Genomic DNA, 21,191 nt, shown 5'->3' on the forward strand with positions numbered 1-21,191 from the left:
TAGATTCAGATTCAACATTTTTGGCAAGAATTCTCCAAAGGTCATGTCATGTACTTCCCATTGCATCACATCAGTGGGTATGCAATGCTAGCTTGTCCCATTTCCTGATGATGTTAAGCTGGACCACAGACTGAGGCAGAGCTCTCCACTGTAAAGGTACTTGCTTCCTTTGTAAATTAGTAAACGACTTACAAGGAGCTACTATGAGACAATAGGAAGCCCAACAATCTTTTACAGAAGGGTTTTAGCATCTATTGAAGACCCTTGCCTGAATCAATTATTACTTACAGGTTATGCAATGATTTTTTTTCTTTTTCTAATTCTATAATACCTTCTACCTTTATTAGTTGGCATTCTTCGGTAAATAAGAGCTTTATTTCTCCACCCTCCATCTCACTTTGACTCTTTTGGGGGAGGAATAATAATCACTCATGGGATAATGATTTTTTTTTAATTCAATGTATCACAATCCATTTGCAACTGATTTGTTTTTATTGTGGTAAAACATACATAAAATTTAACATTTTAACCATTTTTAAGTGTACAATTCAGTGGCACTACATACATTCACAATGTTACACAACCATCAGCTATCCATTTCATCATCCCAAACACAAACTCTGTACCCATTAATTAATATCCAACTGATTTTAATAGCCATTATTTTTGTGTAACAATTGGGATACATACCCATTGTAACATACATGTATATATACAAGTATATGTATACCTATACTCACATGTGTGTATATTCAAAGAGTGAAAATCATAACGCACCAGAAAGAACAATTGTGAATATTAAAATTTAGCCAAGTAAAATAAACCATTATGCAGAAAGCTGGTGGACTAGGAAGACAACATTCAAACCCACTGATCAAACATAACATCTTAGGAAAAAACCAGGAATTACGTGCCTCCTGATTTGAGTACCCAGTACCAAGTACCCAGTAACCTGAGAGAGGCACCCAGCACCACCTAGGAAGTATTCTAGCCAAAAACAAAAAATAACAATAAATAAAACCCTAAACTTGATCAAGCTTCTAGATCTAATTATCACTTGTCAGGAAACACTGGGGACAGAGGAACACCAGGGGGATACAATCAGCAAAATCCAAATTGTGGGAAACCACAGGAAAGATGACCCAATTCCCTCATCAAATAAACTGTAAGGAAACAAAACAAAAAGAGCGGATAGGAGACCTATAGGTTAACACGATTTAAAAGACACATCAGGGACCGGCCTGGTGGTGCAAGCGGTTAAGTGCGTGCGCTCCGCTGCAGCGGCCCGGGGTTTGCCAGTTCGGATCCCGGGCACGCACCGACGCACTGCTTGGCAAGCCATGCTGTGGCGGCATCCCATATAAAATGGAGGAAGATGGGCACGGATGTTAGCCCAGGGCCAGTCTTCCTCAGCAAAAAAAGAGGAGGACTGGCAGATGTTAGCACAGGGCTGATCTCCTCACACAAAAAAAGACACATCAACCACATGCCATGTGCAGACTGTGTCTGAATCTTGTCTAGAATAAACCAACTGTAAAAATCATAAACTGAGGACACGGGTTTTAAAATCCTTACAGGTGCTGCAAGGAATGGGCAAATAAAACTAAGAAAACTAAGACCCCTTTTCCTAAAATTGAAGGGAAGAACTAAAAAAACAAACAAAATCTGCCCACCAATATAGAGAAATGACAAGAAACATTCCTGTCTCTGACTGAGCTCTGAGTTAAACAAACGATGAGTAGGCTCCCTTTTTCTCCTGCTACACTGTTGCCATAGCTTTATGGCACGGAATGTGAACAGGGGTTGGATACATCCCACTCATAAACCGCTGTGAATGATATGAGAAGGAATGAGTGTGAGGTAATACTGGAAAAGTGAGACAACAGCCAAGACCAAGGAGGCATGAGCTGGCTAAAGAGATTCAATTTTATTCTGTAGGCAACATGAAGCCACACTGTGTAGCAAGGTAAATTAAAGAGGGCACTGTAGTACAGTGGTTACATGCATGGGCTCTGGAGCCAAGCTGCCTGTGTTCAAATCACAGCTCTGTCACTTATAAGCTGTGTGACCTTGGACAAGTCACTTAATCTCTCTGTGCCTCAAGAGACTTAACCATTCTGTACAGATGAGTTTCCCCGTCAGTACAATGGAGACAGTAACAGCACTTACACGTCACAGGATTGTTGTGAAGGTTAAATTACTTCATATACAGGCTGCCTAGAACAGTGCCTGGCTTTTGCGAGTGTTATAAAAATGTAAGCTGCTGCTATTACTGTTTTTGCATAAACTTTCTGAGCCTTAACTTTCTTATCAGTCCAATGAGGTTATCAAAACCTTCCCTGCTACCTTGTAGATGATTAGAAAGATCAAATAATGAAGCTTGGGTCTTCATATTATCTGGTTATTTCAATCTCTGTAGACTGTGAGTTCTTGAAAACAAGTCCAATAGCTTACACATTTTTGGAAGCCCAGTACTCAGTAGAAGAGCTGGCAAATAGTTGTATCGATAACACACTTGAATACGTTTTTTAAAAACTGTTACACGCTGTATCTGTGAACACAGTACTGCTATTAACATGGCAACAAGAGCCAATCTGAGAAGCTTCCTTTGACAGTTCCGGGCAGAATGGAGAGGGAAGTGCAGGGAAGAGACCAAAGGCAAGACCAGCTTGGAAGCTATGGCAATGCTCTAGCTCAAGTCAGGAGGACTTGAACATAAATGGAGGAGACGGGACTCGCCTGCTCCAGGGAAGTAGAGGGTTTAACTGACCCATCTCTTTGTCCACGTGCAAATTCCTGCTGATGGTGTCTCTCCTGGCTGTCCACAACAGGTACTTAATTAAACTAACTGGAAACTTGAGTAGGAAAGTTAAGTTGCGGGCTAAAAGTGAGGAATGACCGAGAAGATGAACCGAATTCTAGGTAAGTAGAGTCTGAAATATCTTTAAGACAGACAATTTGAGATTTCCAACAAAGAGCTGAAGACGCAAGGCTGGCGCCTGAGAGAGCTGCCCAGGCTGAGGAGCAACAGGACACCATCGCCCTTCAGAGGGAAGAGGATCTCAGGCAGAGCCCTAGGGTCACCAACACTTAGGGGGAAGCAGAAGGATGAAAAGAAGCCCGCAAACAAAAATAAAGGAGTAACATGAGAGTTAAGAGGCCAGCCATGAGAGGGGCCATCATGAAAGCCGAGGGAAGGCATTCCAGGAAGGAAGGGGTGGGTCACAGGGTCCCGTGAAGCCAGAAATAAGGAGGACAGGCCAACAGGTTTAGAACTGAGGTCCCTGGTGACCTTTAGGAGAGAATGTCAAAGAAGAGAGCAGGCGTAAGTTCATTTTTAGGAACTTTAAGTATGGGTGGGTAGTAAAGAAATGGAGAAAAGTACAACCCTTGCATAATAATCACACATTCCCTTAAATGATAATTCAGAAACATGTTCCAAAATAACACCCTGGCCCTTAGGAGGAATCAAAATCAGCACTAAGAACCCTAAAATTTACTCAGAATTTTGTCACTATGTATTTAATTCTGAAAAAGTTGGACTAACTTACAACCAACTCAAAAGGTGCTACACCCTGAGTTTAGAAAGGCAGCTACATTCATTACACAGTAATGAGAGTTCCAGACCAATATTCTGCAAACTTTAACGTGCATACAATTCCCTGGGGATCTAATTAAAATGCAGATTCTGATGCAACAGAATCTTTGGCCTGGGGTGAGGCCGAAGATGCTACAGTTCTACCAAGCTCCCAAGTAAAACCAATGCTGCTGGACCGTGGACCAAAAACTTCCAACAGCAAGGCTCCAGGAAGACCACTCAGAGAATGTGGCTGCTATGGCAGCCACGCTGGCTAGCCATTATGGTGAATATTTAATGGATCACTAGCTTACAGAAAGCACACCATGTTTTGTTCCGGTAGGTCAAATAATATCTTTGTCCCCTAGTTTTCAGTTAGGTGGTGTTATGAGAGGTTTGGGGATTCGATCGGAGACGTAAAAGACACTTTCCACTCCAAACAAATGGACTGAAGGTATATTTTATTATATAGAGGATAGTAAAGGTGACAATCTGCAAACAGATCCAAATAGGTCAAATATTAAGAGGGAAAAAACATCAGCCCGACTGGAAAGGGAAAACACCCACATCGGTTGAAGAGAAATGACACAAATCAACCAGAAAGAGAAACACCAGGTTGACCGAAAAGAGAACACATCAAATCAATTACTTCATATCAAATCAATTATTTTACATCAAATCAGTTACTCACAACATTCACGCCCCACTGCCGGGAGAGCCCTGTCAATCGACGCGGCTGGGCAAGGATCACACGTCCTGGGCAAGGTGTCCCTTCCACAGGTGGAACTCTCACTAGGGCTCAGTTTCCAGCAGTTTTTATACCATCAGTAATTTTCAGAGTAAGCAATTACAGAGTTTGCAGAGCAAGCATTTAGTGTTTCCATGCACAAAATGGTTATCAGTGGCGTATGTGCACTGAGCCCCCTGGCTAACGTCCCAGCCCAGTAGTTGTGGACGTGCATTGTTCTCTTTGGTTATCGTCCCAGCCCGGCACAGATGGCCAGTCCATCCCGAGCTACGACGCTCCAAGAGCCTTGAAATGTTACAACTTGCAACTCTCTCTGTGGGGGAAGGGCCAGTTCCCACCACACAGAAAGCAGCTTGGTATTTCTGTTTGTGCTGGTGGCTATAGGTCAATGGAGCGGCCAAACATGGCTGTACTCATGTCAAGACAGGTGGAAATGTCCCATAGTCTCCAAGAGACATCTCTTGACATTCCTATAGCACTTCATAATTCCCAAAGTGCTTTCACAAGTTATATTCCATTTGCTCCGCACAGATGTCACAGATGGTCCCTGTTTCCACAGGGTGATACTGAGCACCCAGAGAAGTTAGACTTGTCCAAGTTCTCACCATCAGTGGAAGCAGCGGGCCTATAACCCAGGTTCTCCTGCCTTCGAGTCCCAAGGCTCTTTCACCAAACCAGAGCTACTGATTTAAAAAAAAAAAATTCTCACAGCCTCTTCCTACGAACGCAGCTCTGAGCTGACTGAGCAGTCGGGGGTCCTCTGTAGCTCCTCCTCCAACTGTGACCAGATCAGACACATGCAAATCACACATCTAACTCAGAAAAACTACCTAACATGCACCTGGGGCTACAAAAGCCTGTTCACATCAGGCTTATGATGGGGTTCAGGACACACTACCCCAAAATACAGCACCTTCACATAGTGAATATCTTAAGCTGAGGGAGTCTGAGAAAACAGCAGAAGCAGGAAGGTCACTTGGACTTTCCCCCGACCTTCTTCCCTGAATGAAGTCATAAATCTCCCATGTGAAGGGTACCCTCCCCGTACTAGGAGCAGGGAAGACATTCTTAGCACCAGAGATGGGGAACTTGGGGCCGAGAAATCTGACAAAACAAATCTTGTTAAACTCACCCTTATCATCCTAGTTACTTCTTCACCATTTGCTACCCCAGCCCAAACCCATCTGTGTAGTCGATTCTTTACAAATTTACTGTTTCTTTGTCTAAAATGAATAAAAGCTTCTTGCTCTGGTCACTTCTTCAGGTGTTCATTCTCTTGCTCCCATGTACATGTAAAAATTCAGTACAATTTGTATGCCCTTCTCCTGTTAATCTGTCTTTGTCATTTGAATTTTCAGACCCAGTCAGCGACCCTACGAGGGTCAAGGAAAACTTTTCCCTCCCCTGCATTTACTTATACAACTTTCTTACAAATTGTACTGCACAAGTCTTACACAAAAGATATTTTACCATAAAACAGTAAGTGTATCTTGAAATATCTGACTCTCATATCAAGTCAACAGTTTTCATGGATAACACGTGGAAACTGTGACTACATGTGGAAATCAAGACAAAGCTACCAGTCTAATAACAGTCATTAAATAGAGTGGTTTATTTAGGTTGAATTGCTAAGAATTTCAACACTACCAACTTTGCTATGTCGTCAGCACCTAAAGCCAAAAGGAACCATCCGGGCCTATTTTCACTCATGCAACTGCACAGCAAATTTCCAAAGGAAATGGTGAGCATGACTACTCTGTCTTTTAAACGTTTCCCACCAACAAACCAGACCACTACTCCACGAAATCAGCCACTGGGAACAGTTCTGAGCTAACAGACCAGAGCCATCATTAATTGGGTCAGTTTGACCCAATAGGAAAGTCTGGTTAAACACGCCATGATAAAAGGGTTTGCTCAGTTGCTGTTAAATACTTTGCTAAGGGAATTCTATCACTGCGGTATATTTACTCCCAAGCAGAACCAACACACACCTGCAGACTCACACATTCCTCTGCTCTAAGACACACCCAAAGGCATCCAAGGGGACAGGGAGGGAAGGACAGGTGCTTATGAAGCAGCAAATGCTGAGCAGGCAGAGCAGGAAGGAATTGTGTTCCTCACAGATACTGGAGAACACAGGAAGGAAGGACTCCATTTAAGAACTCAACAAAGGCAGAGGCTGGTCATAGGACAAAGGGACAAAGAAGCGGAGTGAGTCAGAGCTCCTCCAGCAATCTTAATAAAGAATTCAATATCCAAAAGATCTGCTCCCTGATTTTCTTGCACTACACATTGGCTTTCAACCCTTCCCACCCCTCCGCTCACCCCCTATTTGCTGACCAATGCTTGTAAAGCCATGTGACCTAACCGGGGAACATTGACAATACATGGGCACCAATCTAGGTGAGCCAGGGAAGAGGCTGCAAGACCAGGGTTACTCTTTGCCATGTTTGCCTCCTTGAGCACCTACTCTGATAGACAACACAGGAGACAAAAAGAGCTTTCAATCAATTTGGTGACAAAGCCTATATTCTAGGATGATTATGAAACTGTATAAACTTGATGCCTTAGCAGCAAGGTGATGTGGGGCAGAGGGACTGAAAAGAAACTGTCAAGAAACAACAGCAGGTGTAGGGATCCCTACATATCCTTCCTTTGAATTGACACACCCAGGATTGTCATTTATCTCACTACATTCCTACCTTATCCCAAGAAGGAGCCACCACCAGAGGATCAACTGAAGCAAAGAGCATGCAAACAGCCTAAAGCAGGGGTGGTCAACCTTAGAAGCTCATGTGATTCACCAGGGGAGCCTTTAAAAACCGCCAGGCTCAAGCCATACCCAAGTCCAATTAAATCAGACATCCTAGGTGAGTGGGAGGCACCAGCATTTTTACACTGTCCAGATGACAACAATGCCCTGCGGATGCCTTCCCTATAACAGTACAAAAAGCAAAGTGGTTTCAAGGGAACTTGGACCAATTACAAATTTTTCTGGGACTCCATTTCTTCACCTGATAGAAAGTGACAGGATTGACGAGGCGAGGAGCAAGGATCATTGTTATATAAAACCCAAGGCCTATCCAGCTCCATCAATTTGAGAAACCCTAAATCCAAACATCATTTGAACCACAGAAACTTACCATCATCGTAGCAGCATAAAAACAACTCAAACTTTCCTTCCTGCCTAGCACAGAAACTGGTCTGCTTTATTATGATATCACCAAATACCTAGCAGTTTTTACCACAAGGGAGAGAAAACCTCAAAATGAAGAATATCCTTCATAAACTCAATCATATTTTATCCTCAATTAACAAACCTCTGAAGAGGGTATTACTACAGATGAGAAAAGTGAAAACATGGAGGGTAAATATATAAATATATATATAAATATAAATTTATATATAATAGATAGCCAAGTCCTAAGTAGTGAATACTGGATTAAAATTTTTACAAAGGTATAGGACAGTGATGATACTAACATAACTCTGTGAATATAGGAAAAAACATCAAATTGTACCCTTAAATGGGTGAACTGTATGGCATATGAATTATATCTCAACAAAGCTGTTTAAAAAAAAAAGGTAGGAGGGGCCATCCAGGTGGTGCAGCGATTAAGTGCGTGCGCTCTGCTTTGGCAGCCTGGCATTCGCAGGTTCAGATCCCAGGCGCACACTGCTGCACCGCTTGTCAAGCCATGCTGTGGCGGAGTCCCATATAAAGTAGAGGAAGATGGGCATGGATGTTAGCCCAGCGCCAATCTTCCTCAGCAAAAAAGAGGAGGACTGGCATCAGATTTAGCTCAGGGCTGATCTTCCTCACAAAATAAAAATAAATAAAAAAATTTAAAATTTTTAAAAAGGTAGGAGATGGCCCGGTGGTGTAGTGGTTAAGTCGCATGCTCTGCTTCTGCAGCCCTGGTTTGCAGGTTCGGATCTCAGGCACAGACCTATAAACCGCTCATCAAGCCATGCTGTGGCAGCCTCCCACATACAAAACAGAAAGATTGGCACCGATGTTAGCTCAGCAATAATCTTCCTCAAGGACAAAGAGGAAGATTGGCAACAGATGTTGGCTCAGGGCCAATCATCCTCACCAAAAAAAAAAAAAAAGTATATGACAATTCCTGGCCTGTGCAATCTGGTTCAAAAACCACTTAACAAATAAGCACTGCAAAGAAGCATATACTGAGTGCCAAAGCATTCTATGGATACAAACTACTGGGCTGGGATGGCCAGAAATATAAATGTCCATAATCGATGGCGTGTGAATTCTCACATGCACCTTTGTAAAGGGAACTCTTTTTAAGGCCTGGAAGGGTAGGATAGGGGTTAAAAGTAGAGAACACAGACTGGCAGGGTTCAAATCCAGGCTGTATTACTTACTCACTGTACAACCTTGAGGAAATTACTTAACCTCCCTGGACCTCAGTTTTCTCACCTGTAAAATGAGGATAAAAATAGAGAGCACCTACTTCTTGGTATTATGAAAATTAATGAATTGAGTGCAAATAATATGAATTGCAAAGCACTTGGGACAGTGCCTGACACACAGTAGGCACTATGTAAAGGGGTCTTAAATAAAAGTCTGGTTTACACTGAAGTCCCTAATTCCCCCCCCCATGCCATCGCCCCCTCTCCCACACACTCTACTCTCCACCACGCTCAACTACCAGGCAGACAATGTGGTGGGCAGACTGGAGGGAGACTGGCTGGATTTGAACCCCAGTTGCTTCACTTCCTAATTATCAGATCTTAGGTCACTTACATCACCTCTGGGTGTCTCAGCATCTTCATCTGTAAACAGGGATGATAGGATGTAACTCATAGGACTGTTAGAGGCATTAAGTGAGTTAATAATGAAAGCATTGAGAACTGAATTTCATCTAGTCAGCACTCAATAAGTGTTAGCTGTAAGTAAGTTAGCTACTCTTTTATTTTTTTTAATTACCTGCTATCCCTTAAATATGGCATGTGCTCTCACCTCTCTGCCCTTCATTTGCTGTTTCCTATCACTGGAATGGGTCTTTCCTCTTCCTCCATCCATTGCTTCTGAAATATCACCACCTTTGAGACATTTCCTCCTCTCATCCCCACAGAAGAGGGCTCCTTTGCTGATGTTCCCACAGCCCTTGTTAACCTAACCCCACTTAAGGCACTTCCTTGAGAGGATTTAGCCTGGGGTATGGCTGTGGTGTTCTTGAAGGCCTAAACAGAGTCCAATTCATTTTTCTATCCTAAGTTTAGTCCCATTTGGAACATCCGAAAGAACACAATACACAATTCTAGCTGAAACAACGATTCTAGCAACAACTCATCCAAGAATGGAATATCAATACCAAGTGTGCTAGCCCTACAGACCAAACTTTCATTATTATTAATGCTTTAATTTGTCACCAAATTTCTTCCTTTTAGTTCTAGGTTAATTTCATCCAAATTATTGGTCCATGTCCAGTTTTACATCTGAACTTCTCTCATGCCTGAACTCAAGTGCACATTCTCTAAGTTTTAACAATTTCATCTAGTTTAATTTCATCAGTCTTAATGTATAAAATCAACCAATGACAAAGAGGAAATGTTCACTACAACCAAAAGGGGAGGAAGGGGAATGAGAGGATAACCCCTCTATTACTACTTTTTAAAGATGCATTTTTTGTGGAGTTATATAAAATATAATTTTAAAAACTCATTTTCATACATGTAGGGCAGTGTTTGGAAGTGTTTAAAAGAAAAATACTCAAAACAACACAAATAGCACAGGCAGACCACTTACCATTTACCGTCTAACAAGGGAACCCATAAGGATTATTCCCACAAAAGCAGGCAGCAAGCAAATGGAAGCTTTTTAAGTTCACCTCAAGATACTAAGAGTTTTAGATCAATGTTACTTCATGAAAAAACAACACCTCTTGCATCGTTAAGTAGTAATCTTCATGCAGAAATCAAAATAAAAGCAGACCGAAGACTAGATTCTCAGCTTTGCTATTTAAACTATTTAAAGGAAGAGGGACATGAATAATTAGTCACATTTGAATAAATAAAAGACCAAGGAAACTAAGAATAAATGGTCAAGAGATCAAGAAATTGCTAGATGTGGCTAAATTCATCCAGAAAAATATCAAATCTGCTTAAATCTTCAAACAATTCACCACAGTGAGTGTTGGAATTTGCCTATAATTGCTGAGTTTCAGATTCCTGGCCCAATTTCTTAGATACTCCATTGAGGTGGCTTCTCTCCTACACAGGCTCCTCCAGTTTTAAGAAGGGATGTCAATCCTACCCGCAGATGAGATTGTTAAGCCTATGGCTCTATGTTCAATGGCAACATGGAATATCTGCACTCCAGGAAAAAGCAAAGAGCATGGCCTTTAACTCGGGCTGCCCAGCAGTGACTAGTAGCTGACAGAATCACCCCACAAGGATAGTGCCCAATGGCAAATAAATGAGGGGCATACTTGGACTATGACAGACTAGCAACAGCTTGTGTTGGGACCTTTTAAGAGTACATTTACTGTACTGCCCTTGAGCTATCACGAGGGACATAAGAAATGGCCTGCGGAACCCACAGACATATATTTGTGGTCATGAGGTAGTTTCAAATGCAGTTCGCTCACAGCATATGAAAGGGCCTGGGGAGAAACTGCCCTCAGATAGCAGTACAAGGAGACCTCTCTCCCAAGTAAATGACCTCACTGATCATCTCCTCTTTGCTTCGACTGCTAGAAAACTCAGTCACCTCTAGCAAGTACATCCCTATTTTCCACTAACCCCAGTCCTGGCTTCATCTTACTTTCCCTTTATCCTGTTTTTCTCATCTACCCTGACTTGATTTTGATACATCTTGTTGGACTGTAAATATACGTATATGACTTGAGCCATCAGAAATCCTGAAAAGAGGCAAGTTGAAATGAACAAATAAACAAAGACACAAGTTCCCAACCAGTAAAAATGAAATGTTTCATTTTCCCCGACTCTCACTACTTGGCTAAAATTCAACTGCACTTATTGATATGATGTGACAGTTTAATAAAAATACAACCAAAAAGTTAAACCTGCTTCCATGTCACTTATTTTAGTTCCTACTAGTTGATCAGTCTCATACTCCATTTATACGCATATTCCTCAATTTAGGTTCCTCAATTATTTTATCTCCAAATTAAGTAAAATTATTTATTTGCAGATATAAAAATGACAGTCAAGTACGGGTATCTACTCTCACCTACTCTCCTGAAAGTCACCCACCTGGAGAGAACTAATTCATACAAAGCCTGATGGCACGCAGATTTAATGCATAGAAAAGGTCAAAGGCTATTGGGTTTAAAAGGCTTAATATAGCTGCCAAAAATGAATCCCAGTGATCCTCAGAGAATCCACCTAAAAGTTATATATACCCATTTGTTCAAACACACACAAATACACTAGCACACACAGCCAGAGCACACTCCTGAGGATGGAACTCAGAGTAATTACAGAAAAGAGAAAGTCCACATAGTCCAGAACATGAAGCAGCCTGCAGATTTGGGGAGCCTGGAGAAACTTAAGTCATAGATCATTTAAATATATTTGTCTGTTTACAATTTCCATTGCAAATGTGATTAGTTGCTTGAATAAATAGGAGTACGATGTGTTGGCCATGTTTTCCTCTTGAGGGTTATCAGAGTTTTGATTAAGGACAAATGTTTGAAATGTTGGGTATATTTAAGTTCACTGCACTTAAAATGAGCTAAGAAGTTGTATTGGCTTGATTAAAGGGCTGCCTTCGTGAACTTAAAATTAAAAGCAATAAATTCCAATGATTCAAGTGATTGGGACTAAATATGGTACTCTGCCAGAAAAGTTGAAATGGAGTCCAAAGAGACTGAAATGGTGTCCAGGTTTCAAGAAATGGTGAAAGAGGAAAGGTCAAGCTGTCAGAGTTGCCTTTCCTCTGGGTTAGTGAATGATTCACATTACGCAGAATTCCTTTTAAGTAGAACTTCACAGGAGTTATAGGCTCCCAGGACAATCTGTTTTGTCATTTCTAAAAAGAAGCCTCTCAAACGCTCAAAGGCCGGTACCTAAGTGTTGTCAGATGGGGAGAGGGTGGAGAAGGATGAGAAACGTGGGGGCGGGAAGGTAGGAGGGTCCTACGGAGTTTTCGTGCACACGCGCGCAGGCCAACTCTCCCAGTCTCCAAAACGGAAGTCAAGGTGACTTCCCCACCCGCGGGAAGGCGGAGCTTTTGAAACCTAATAGGATCTGGCTTCAGCCGGGGCTGTGACCCCTGGAAGGAGAAGCCCGGGTCAACAACAACCGGGGTCAAGAGCAGAAGCGCGCTGGAGCGGCCGAGGGGACCTGCTTGACCCTGGCCCTCCCCCGCCCCGGGCGCACCCGGCTTCTCCTTACCGGCCTTGGCTCTGCCCGCCTGGCGCCGGCCAGGCACCAACTCCCCTCCCGGGCCAAGTGGGAGGACCTGCTGGCAAAGTTTCTGCTGCAAGGTCGGGCCTCGGTCCCCGCACGGGCCGCATGTGCTGGCTGCTAGGAGCGGGTCACCTCCCTCCTCCCGCTGCTGCAAGGTGTTACCGGTTGCCCCGCGCCCCTTCTATTTGCTTTCTCCATTGCACGACCCCGGCACGTGCACGCCCGAGCCTCTCGCGCCCCTCGGGCACTGGCCGGCGGCGCGCTGCCCGGGGCACCGGGCCGACGCTTACCTTGGCGGCCGCCATGCTTCGCCCCGGGTGCGGCGGCTGGGGGACGCTCTCACCGGCTTGCTGGCACTGCGGGCCCGGGCGGCTCACTTCCCGTCCCGGCGGCGGCTGGCGCGGCGGTACAGGCAGCAGCGTGCGCGCCCGGCCTGCCTCCCCACGCCCTCCCGCCGGCGCGGGTCATGCGGGCGCCGCCAGCCCATTGGCTGGGCCGGGCCCGGGCCGCCGGGGCGCGCGTGATCCCTACGGCCTCTGCCCTGCGGCCGGGGCGGGCCTGGGGCCGGGGGCGGTGGACTGGACGCGGGCACGTGACCCAGGCTGCGCTGTCCAGCGGCTGCGGCCAGGGCGGAGGGGTGGTGACAGGGTGCAGGTGGCTTCCCGAGGGAAGCTGCTGACTTCGCCTGGTACCAGGGCCACTCTTGGGCCCTGGGGACCCAGGGGAGGGGCCCCACACAGCCCGGGGAAGTTGAGAAGGCCACTGGGTCACAGGTTTAGCCGCGTTTTCCTCGTCGGTTACCTTTCAAAGGGGCTCATCTCTGCACGGTCATATAATGGACCCAACAGCATTCATCAGTCCAAGCGCAGATAGCAAAGTGAATGTCCCCGGCAAGTCTACTTTTGGACCAAATCTGGTAAACAATCAGTATCAAATAGGTGTATATAGTGCAGAACAAGTATTTGTGGGACTGTTTCATTTCAACCATGTGTATTAGGACAATAGAGGTCAAAAGATACCCCCTCCAAATAGGCCCTACTAAAATAAATGTCAAAATTTTAATCGAAAAATTGAATGTGTAACCTCCAGGGGTCTTATTCCTCTTCATCAGAATTTCATTGGTTTGTCCCTGCCATCAAAACTTATAATTAAGACAGTGGTGATCAGGGAAAAGGGCTTTAAATATTTTATGGGTTATGGATATAACCTGTCAGCAACAGTGTTTATTACTAATCATTTTAATTAATCAACAGTGATTGAGTGCCTACTATGTGCCAGGCACTGTGCTAGATGCTGAGAACACCAAAGTGACTCCAGAGATGTCCCAGCCCTTAAAACGCTGGAGGGCTGGCTGGCCTGTGGCTTAGCGGTTAAGTGCACGTGCTCCGCTGCTGGCAGCGCAGCTTCGGATCCCGGGCAGCACCAGGGCACCGCTTCTCAGGCCATGCTGAGGCCGTGTCCCACATACAGCAACTAGAAGGATGTGCAACTATGACATACAACTATCTACTGGGGCTTTGGGGAAAAAAAAAGGAGGAGGATTGGCGATAGATGTTAGCTCAGAGCCAGTCTTCCTCAGCAGAAAAAGAGAAGGATTAGCATGGATGTTAGCTCAGGGCTGATCTTCCTCACCGGGGGAAAAAAAAATGCTAGAGGGCTAGTGGGAAGGCAGACTCATAAATAGTTAACTTCAGTAAAACTTGTTAAGGCAACAACCTGTTCCCAGGGCACTATGGGAACACTGAGGACTGGGGAAGCCTCTTAGGGGAGATGATGCCTAAGCGGTATGCAGGAAAGTGGCTGTGTATTAGTCCAGTGAGGTGGAGGGGAAGGGTGTTCCAGCCAGAGAAAATGAAGAGAGGCAAGAGGCCCAGAAATTGCTGGGGAACCACAGCAAGTTATGAAGGTGCTTGGTCATGAAAGTTACCTTGAGCTGTGGGAGAGGTGGAAGAGGAGTCCGGACAGGCAGGTAGGGGCCCTGTCATGGAGCGTGTTGGGTGCCATGCTGAAGGATGTGCATCTTGACTGAAGGACTTGAAAGCAGGAGGTAGCATGGCCAGGTTTACCGTATAGCTGGATCACTCTGCTTGCAGTGTGGAGGGTGGGGCAAGACTGAACTATTGGAATAGCCAGACGAGACAGGCTGAGGGCTGGAAACTGGAGACGAGCTAGGGCTAGAGGAATACAAAGGAGGTAAAATTAGTCAGCCGTGATGACTGATTATGTGGGTGGTTCAGGGGGCAGGGAGACAGAAAGGGAATCATCCTGTCTTACACATAGGCCCCTGGTGTGGATGTTGGAAAGACACCAGAGATCAGTAATACAAGAGGAGTGTTTTGAAGTGTGCCTGTCTGGCACACTTCAAGGAGAGTGTATGTGCAATATACAAATTATGTTGTAAAAGCCAAAGAGGCATTTCAAAAAGGAGCTATTGATTAACATAGTCTCGAGGTCCAACAAAGCCCAGAAAGACTTGAACATGTTCATAGGCAGAGGAGAAAAATCAAGCAAAGAGTGAAAGAGTAAAGACAAAAGCAAAAACAGGAGAATCGATAGAGAAAAGGATGGCAGAGGAGGAGTCTAAAGTTCGTGTGGAGGGGTGGCCCTGGCTGCTATCAAGGGATTTAAAAGGTACAGAGAAAATACAACCTCATGTAACCAAGATCACATCCTATACTGCATGTTTATTTTTTATCTATTTATTTATTTATTTTTGGTGAGGACGATTGGCCCTGAGCTGACGTGTTACCAGTCTTCCTCTTTTTGCCCATCCATGCCCATCCCCCTGTATTTTTGTATGTGGGACACCACCACCGCGTGGCTTGATAAGCGGTGCGTAGGTCTGCGCCAGGGATTTGAACCTGCGAACTGTGGGCCGTCGAAGCTGAGCGTGCGAACTTAACCACTACGCCATCAGGCCAGTCCCTGCATGTTTATTTTTAAGGGTATCACTGATGCTCTCCTTTTATAACATAAATGAGCTTATTTTAAAAATTTGAATGTGGTAAAGTATACATTACATAGAATCTACTATCCTCACCAATTTTAAGTGTACTGTTCAGTGGTATTGAGCACGTTCACAGTGCTGTGCAACCAATATCCAGAACTCTTTTCATCTTGCAAAACTAAAACTCTGTGCCTGGTAAACAACTGCTCCCATTCCTCCCTCCCCCCAGCCCCTGGCAACCACTGTTCTACTTTCTGTCTCGATAAATTCGACTACTCTAGGTACGTCATAAAGGTGGAATCATCACAAGGCTTTTTGTGACTGGCTTATTTCACTTAGCACAATGTCCTCAAGGTTCATCCATGTTGTAGCATGTGTCAGAATTTTAATATTCTTTAAGACCAAATAACATTTCCTTAACTTTTAAAGAAAAAAATAGAAAAAGAATCAAGAATCTGTTAGAGTTTTTTCTTGATATCTTGGAAAATGCAGGAAGTCATAGTAATGACAAAAGAATCACTCATAATCCAACCACCAGAGTTAGACACTGTTAACGTTTTACTGTATTTTCTTCAAGTCTTGATGTCATTATGTGTGTATGTAGAGAGACAGGGTCCTATTTTTCAATTTAAATACAAGGGATCATACTCTATAGTTTTCCTATGTCTGCTCTAACAAAGTTACCACATACTTGGTGACTTACAATAACAGAAATTTATTTTCTTACAATTCTGGAGGTCAGAATTCCGAAATCAGCCTTAAAGGGCTAAAATCAAGGGGTCAGTACAACCATGCTCTCTCCAGAAGATTTAGGGGAGAATCTGTGTCTTTGCCTTTTCCAGGGGCTCATGGCCCCTTCCTCCATCTTCAAAACCAGCATATATAGCATTTTCTCTCTCTGACTCTGCTTCCCTCACATGGCCTCTTCTGTCTGTGACCTCCCTCTGCCTGCTTCTTATAAGGACACTTGTGATGGCATTTAGAGCCCACCCAGATAATCCAGGATAATCTCTCCACCTCCAGATCCTTAACTTAATTTCATCTGTGAGGTCTCTGTCATATAAGGTAACATCCATAGGCTCTAGAAGTTAGGACATGACATCTTTGCGGAGCCATTAGTCCACCTACCAAACCTACCACGCTGTGGATGCACATGTATCCACATATGGATAAAAGTGTATTTCAACATTTGGAGTCAGACTCAGTTAATTAAGCTTTCTCCTTCATTCTAGAATTCCCCAAAATACTGAATTTTCGACAAGTTATGCTGTCACAAGCTCTGAAATAGGAAAGATGCTCCTTGACTTCCATGTGACCTGTGAACAATAGCGTGATGTGAAACATCATCTGAGAAGATAAGGTATAAACTGGCTGGGTACCTGCCACATTGCCTCCTACCACTTTGTCTTGTCCTGACAGGCTTAGGTGCCCTCCTGATAAGTGACTTGTCTCATACTTGTCCCTCCTCTCTGTCCCCAGACTAGCCTCTTCCCTACCATTTAAAAGTAGCTGACACTGAATTTTGATTAAGAGGCCCTGTTATGAGTTAAGTTGTGTCCCCTAAAAGTCCTAATCCCCGTTACCTCAGAGTGTGACTTATTTGGAAATTGAAGATATAATTAGTTAAGATGAGGTCATACTGGAGTAGGGTGGTCCTTAGTCCCCTGTGACTGGTGTCCTTATAAGAAGACACAGAGACCCACTGGGAGAACGCCATGTGATGAAAAGGTAGAGATGAGAGTGGCTCAGCCACAAGCCAAGGGACACTAGGGATCAACAGCCACCACCAGAAGCTAAGAAGAGGCAAGAAAGAATTCCACCCAGAGTCTCAGAGGAAGCATGGCCCTGCTGACACTTTGATTTGGCTTCTAGTCTCCAGAACTGTGAGAGAATAAATTTCTCTTGTTTGAAGCCATCCAGTTTATGGTACTTTGTTATCGCAGGCTGAGAAAACCAATACAGGCCCCAAAGCCATCTGTGTCTTGTAGTGCCATATGCCAACCTGGCCTACTGGGAAAGCAGCCAACCCAAATCATGGGGAAAGCTCATGGGCTACCAGGCACACGGCCTGAGCAGGAGCCCAAGCCGCAGCTGTTCAGAAGTGTGAGCAACGTGTCCTGCTCTGAACTTCCACCTTTCTCAGGGCAGCCGTGCAACGTAGATGCCCTTTGACCATGCTCTCAAACTATTTGATTTTCCTCAGCTCCATTAAAAACAAACAAGCAAACAAAAAGCACCACCACCACTCCCAGCGTGCTTCCAAATTAGATTGCAGGAAAGGGTATCCAGCAAGAATGCTTGCAAAGCACGCAGGAAATTTTAGGCATGTAACTACAAGTTGCAATGACGATCTTTTGTGTGGATTGCATTTTGCAAAGGTAATGGCAGGGCTGGTAAAGGACACGTGTGACAGAGGAAAGGAGCACGATGAAGTAAGTAAATGAAGAGCTCCCGAGTGCTGACCTTGCAGCTGAGACTTGGCAACTCAGGGACACGGAGAGCCAGCCCCTCTATTGTCGTCATCTGTTTTGGGAATCCTGCCAAGTGTCAGATCAAGCATAATAAGACTTCTCTGAGAGTGTGCTAAAGGTAGGTCAGAGGTGAATATGACCTAGCTTCTTAGTAGATCCAAGAGAGAAAGCTGTGTCAACAGTTTTAGCGTTAAAAGGGACGAAAGGGGAAGGAGAAAGTGAGTCACTGTGAGGAAACATAAGATGCCTTGAGAAGTGTAATTGAAAACAAATCCCCAAAGCTTTGAGGTAGTATGCTCAATAATATCTCAGGGAGCAAGGCCTTGAACAGCTAGTGTCTGAGAGCAGAGCAGGTACACACAACCACATGAACACCTGCCCCCACCCTCAGCGGAACACAGGCGGACCCTCAGTTTCACCAAATATAAAATGTGAGCATTGAAAGCTACCCAAAAATGGAAGTGGGGGCCATCGTAATGACTACCAGGGGTCTGCTGGGGAAAAGGTATCACAATTATTAACTTTACAGTATAATTCATCATAGTGCCCTGGTCAATAACCAGATACCTCAATTCAGTGATAAATGATTAAATTCACAAGCACTCAAGCTATACAGAACTTTGCAGAAGGCAAAGAAAATCTGATACCTCTAAAATCTGGCACAGCCACTATGAATTTAGGGATGAATATACATTTCCAATTTCAATTCAAGCCCCCAGCCTACAAGGTTTACTAATAAAAGTATCTTAAATTGGTATTGGGGTGACAGAAGGCACATAGTACCCCCCAAAAGCACTAAGCTGAAAGAGTTATGTGATTGCTGTGTATCCCAAGAGCACAAAGAACTCAAGTAAGATTGGGCAGGCAGCTGATGCTGACCAGTATTCATCAGATTATATACATTATTTGTACTTTCACAGTGTCTGACTATTGCTGCCTCTGCCAATTTAGCCTCATATTCTAGTGTTAAACAGTTTTCCTGGCCTGCATAAGGACTAGGCCTCGGCACAGAAGCAAACATGAAGATGTAGTCCTGGCCCTCAGAGAATTCACAGATCTGTCATTCAGGTCTTCATTGAATGTCACTATATCAGAGAAGTCTCCTGTCCCCACTCCATTCACCTACTGCTCAAGATTTCATCCCACCCCTTATCATCATCTGGCATACATTTATTTGTGTATTGTCTGCCTCTCCCATTAGAATGAAAGCAGGGATTTCATCTCTGTTGGCTCATTGCCACATCCCAGTGTCGGAAATACTACAAACCACTCAATCAATGTTTGTTTAATGTATGCATTGAAAACATGAACTTCTGTCTATGGCACCAAGACCAATAAAGATTGAGGAAGGCTATCCCACAGGGCCCAATGAGTAGAAGTTTAAATTAAAGTCATTGTGATGATTTGGCTTCATCTACTATTTTAATTTTATTCTTATTTCATACATGGAGACATTAGACCAGAGCAGTTGCTCTTCCTAATACCTTATTCCAGCCACCAGTTCATGGGAAAAATGTCTCTGATTTCTTATACAACACTGACAAGAGAGGTGGATAAATGAGAAATAGTAAGGATGCTTTGGAGAGCTTCTAATGGTATGAGTAAACAGATGTCTAAACCATGCTGAAGCAAGGCTCATGCCTATGAGCCTTGTTGTGTTATACAGACAGGCTTGGAACACTTATGTATTAGTTTCCTATAGCTGCTGTAACAAATTATGACCAACTTAGTATTTAATACAATATAAATTTATTACCTCATAGTTCTGTAGTTCAGAAGTTGAAGTGGGTGAAATCGAGATATCAGCAGGGCTGTGTTAGCTGTCTGGAGGCTCTAAGAGAGAATCCATTTCCTTGCCCACTTCAGCTTCTAGAAGCCACTTGCGTTCCTTGGCTCATGGCCCTCCTTCTCCCTCTGCAAAGCCAGCAACAGCCGGTCCAATTCTTGTCATGTCACATCATTCTGATCTCCTCTTCTGCCTTGCTATTTTACGTTTAAGAACACTTGTGATTCCATCAGGCTCACCCAGGTAACCCAGGACAACCTTCCAATATGAAGGTCAATTGATTAGTTTTTAGGGCTGCCGTAACAAAGTACCACAGATTGAGTGGCTTACACAACAGAAACTTATTTCCTCACAGTTTTGGAGGCTAAAAGTCTGAGATCAAGGTATCGGCAGGGTTAGTTTCTTCTGAGGCCTCTCTCCTTGGTTTGTAGATGGCTGTCTTCTGCCTGTGTCCTCACATGGTCTTCCCTGTGTGCATACCTGTGTCTTAATCTTCTCTTCTTATAAAGATACCACTCATATTGGATTAGAGCCTGCCCTAATGACCTCACTTTAACATAATTGCCTCTTTAAAGACCCTATCTCAGGACCACCCGGGTGGCGTAGTGGTTAAGTTTGTGCACTCTGCTTCAGCAGCCCAGGGTTTGCAGGTTCGGATCTTAGGCGCAGACCTGTGCACCGCTTATCAAGCCATGCTGTGGCAGGCGTCCCACATATAAAGTGGAGGAAGATGGGCACGGATGTTAGCCCAGGGCCAAAGTTCCTCAGCAAAAAAGAGGAGGATTGGCAACAGATGTTAGCTCGGGGCTAATGTTCCTCACCACAAAAAAAAACCAAAAAACCCTATCTCCAAATACAGTCACATTCTGAGGTACTGGGGGTTAGTATTTCAACATATGAATTTTGGGGGGGACACAATTCAGCCCAAAGAAATTAACAACTTTAATTCCATCTGCTACCTTAATTCTCTTTTGCCATATAATGTAACATATTCATAGGTTCTGGGGATCAGGACGTGAACATCTTTGGGGAGCCATTATTCTGCCTAATACACTTTGTTCTGAAAATGTTATCACTGGTGTAGCAAATCTTAGAGAACTAATAGTTCTTAGAGTAGAAGATTTGCTACCTTTAACCGTAGTCCCATACAATCCCAGTAAAGCAAAGCTGACTGCTCAGGGGAATTACAGACTGTCAGAAGTCTTTAAAGAGGTTGAGCTCAGTTTTATGGCCCAGAACCAGAACACCCCAGGGTCTTGCAC

General features: G+C 44.1%; 1 protein-coding gene across 2 annotated transcripts in view; it reads right to left on the reverse strand.

Moving 5' to 3' along the window:
* Positions 1 to 13,180, reverse strand: part of SLC25A13 (solute carrier family 25 member 13) — a 192,063-nt gene extending 178,883 nt beyond the window's left edge. The window contains exon 1 of one of the 2 annotated variants that reach the window (XM_058525909.1): positions 13,016 to 13,180. In XM_058525909.1, the coding sequence (XP_058381892.1) occupies positions 13,016 to 13,030 (15 nt within the window). In that variant the 5' untranslated portion in view covers positions 13,031 to 13,180. The remainder of the gene's footprint in view (positions 1 to 13,015) is intronic. The other variant, XM_058525900.1, reaches the window with a different exon arrangement.
* Positions 13,181 to 21,191: the final 8,011 nt, after the last annotated feature.

Source organism: Diceros bicornis, chromosome 3, assembly GCF_020826845.1.
Source record: "Diceros bicornis minor isolate mBicDic1 chromosome 3, mDicBic1.mat.cur, whole genome shotgun sequence".
In the NCBI taxonomy this organism is placed as follows: domain Eukaryota; kingdom Metazoa; phylum Chordata; class Mammalia; order Perissodactyla; family Rhinocerotidae; genus Diceros; species Diceros bicornis.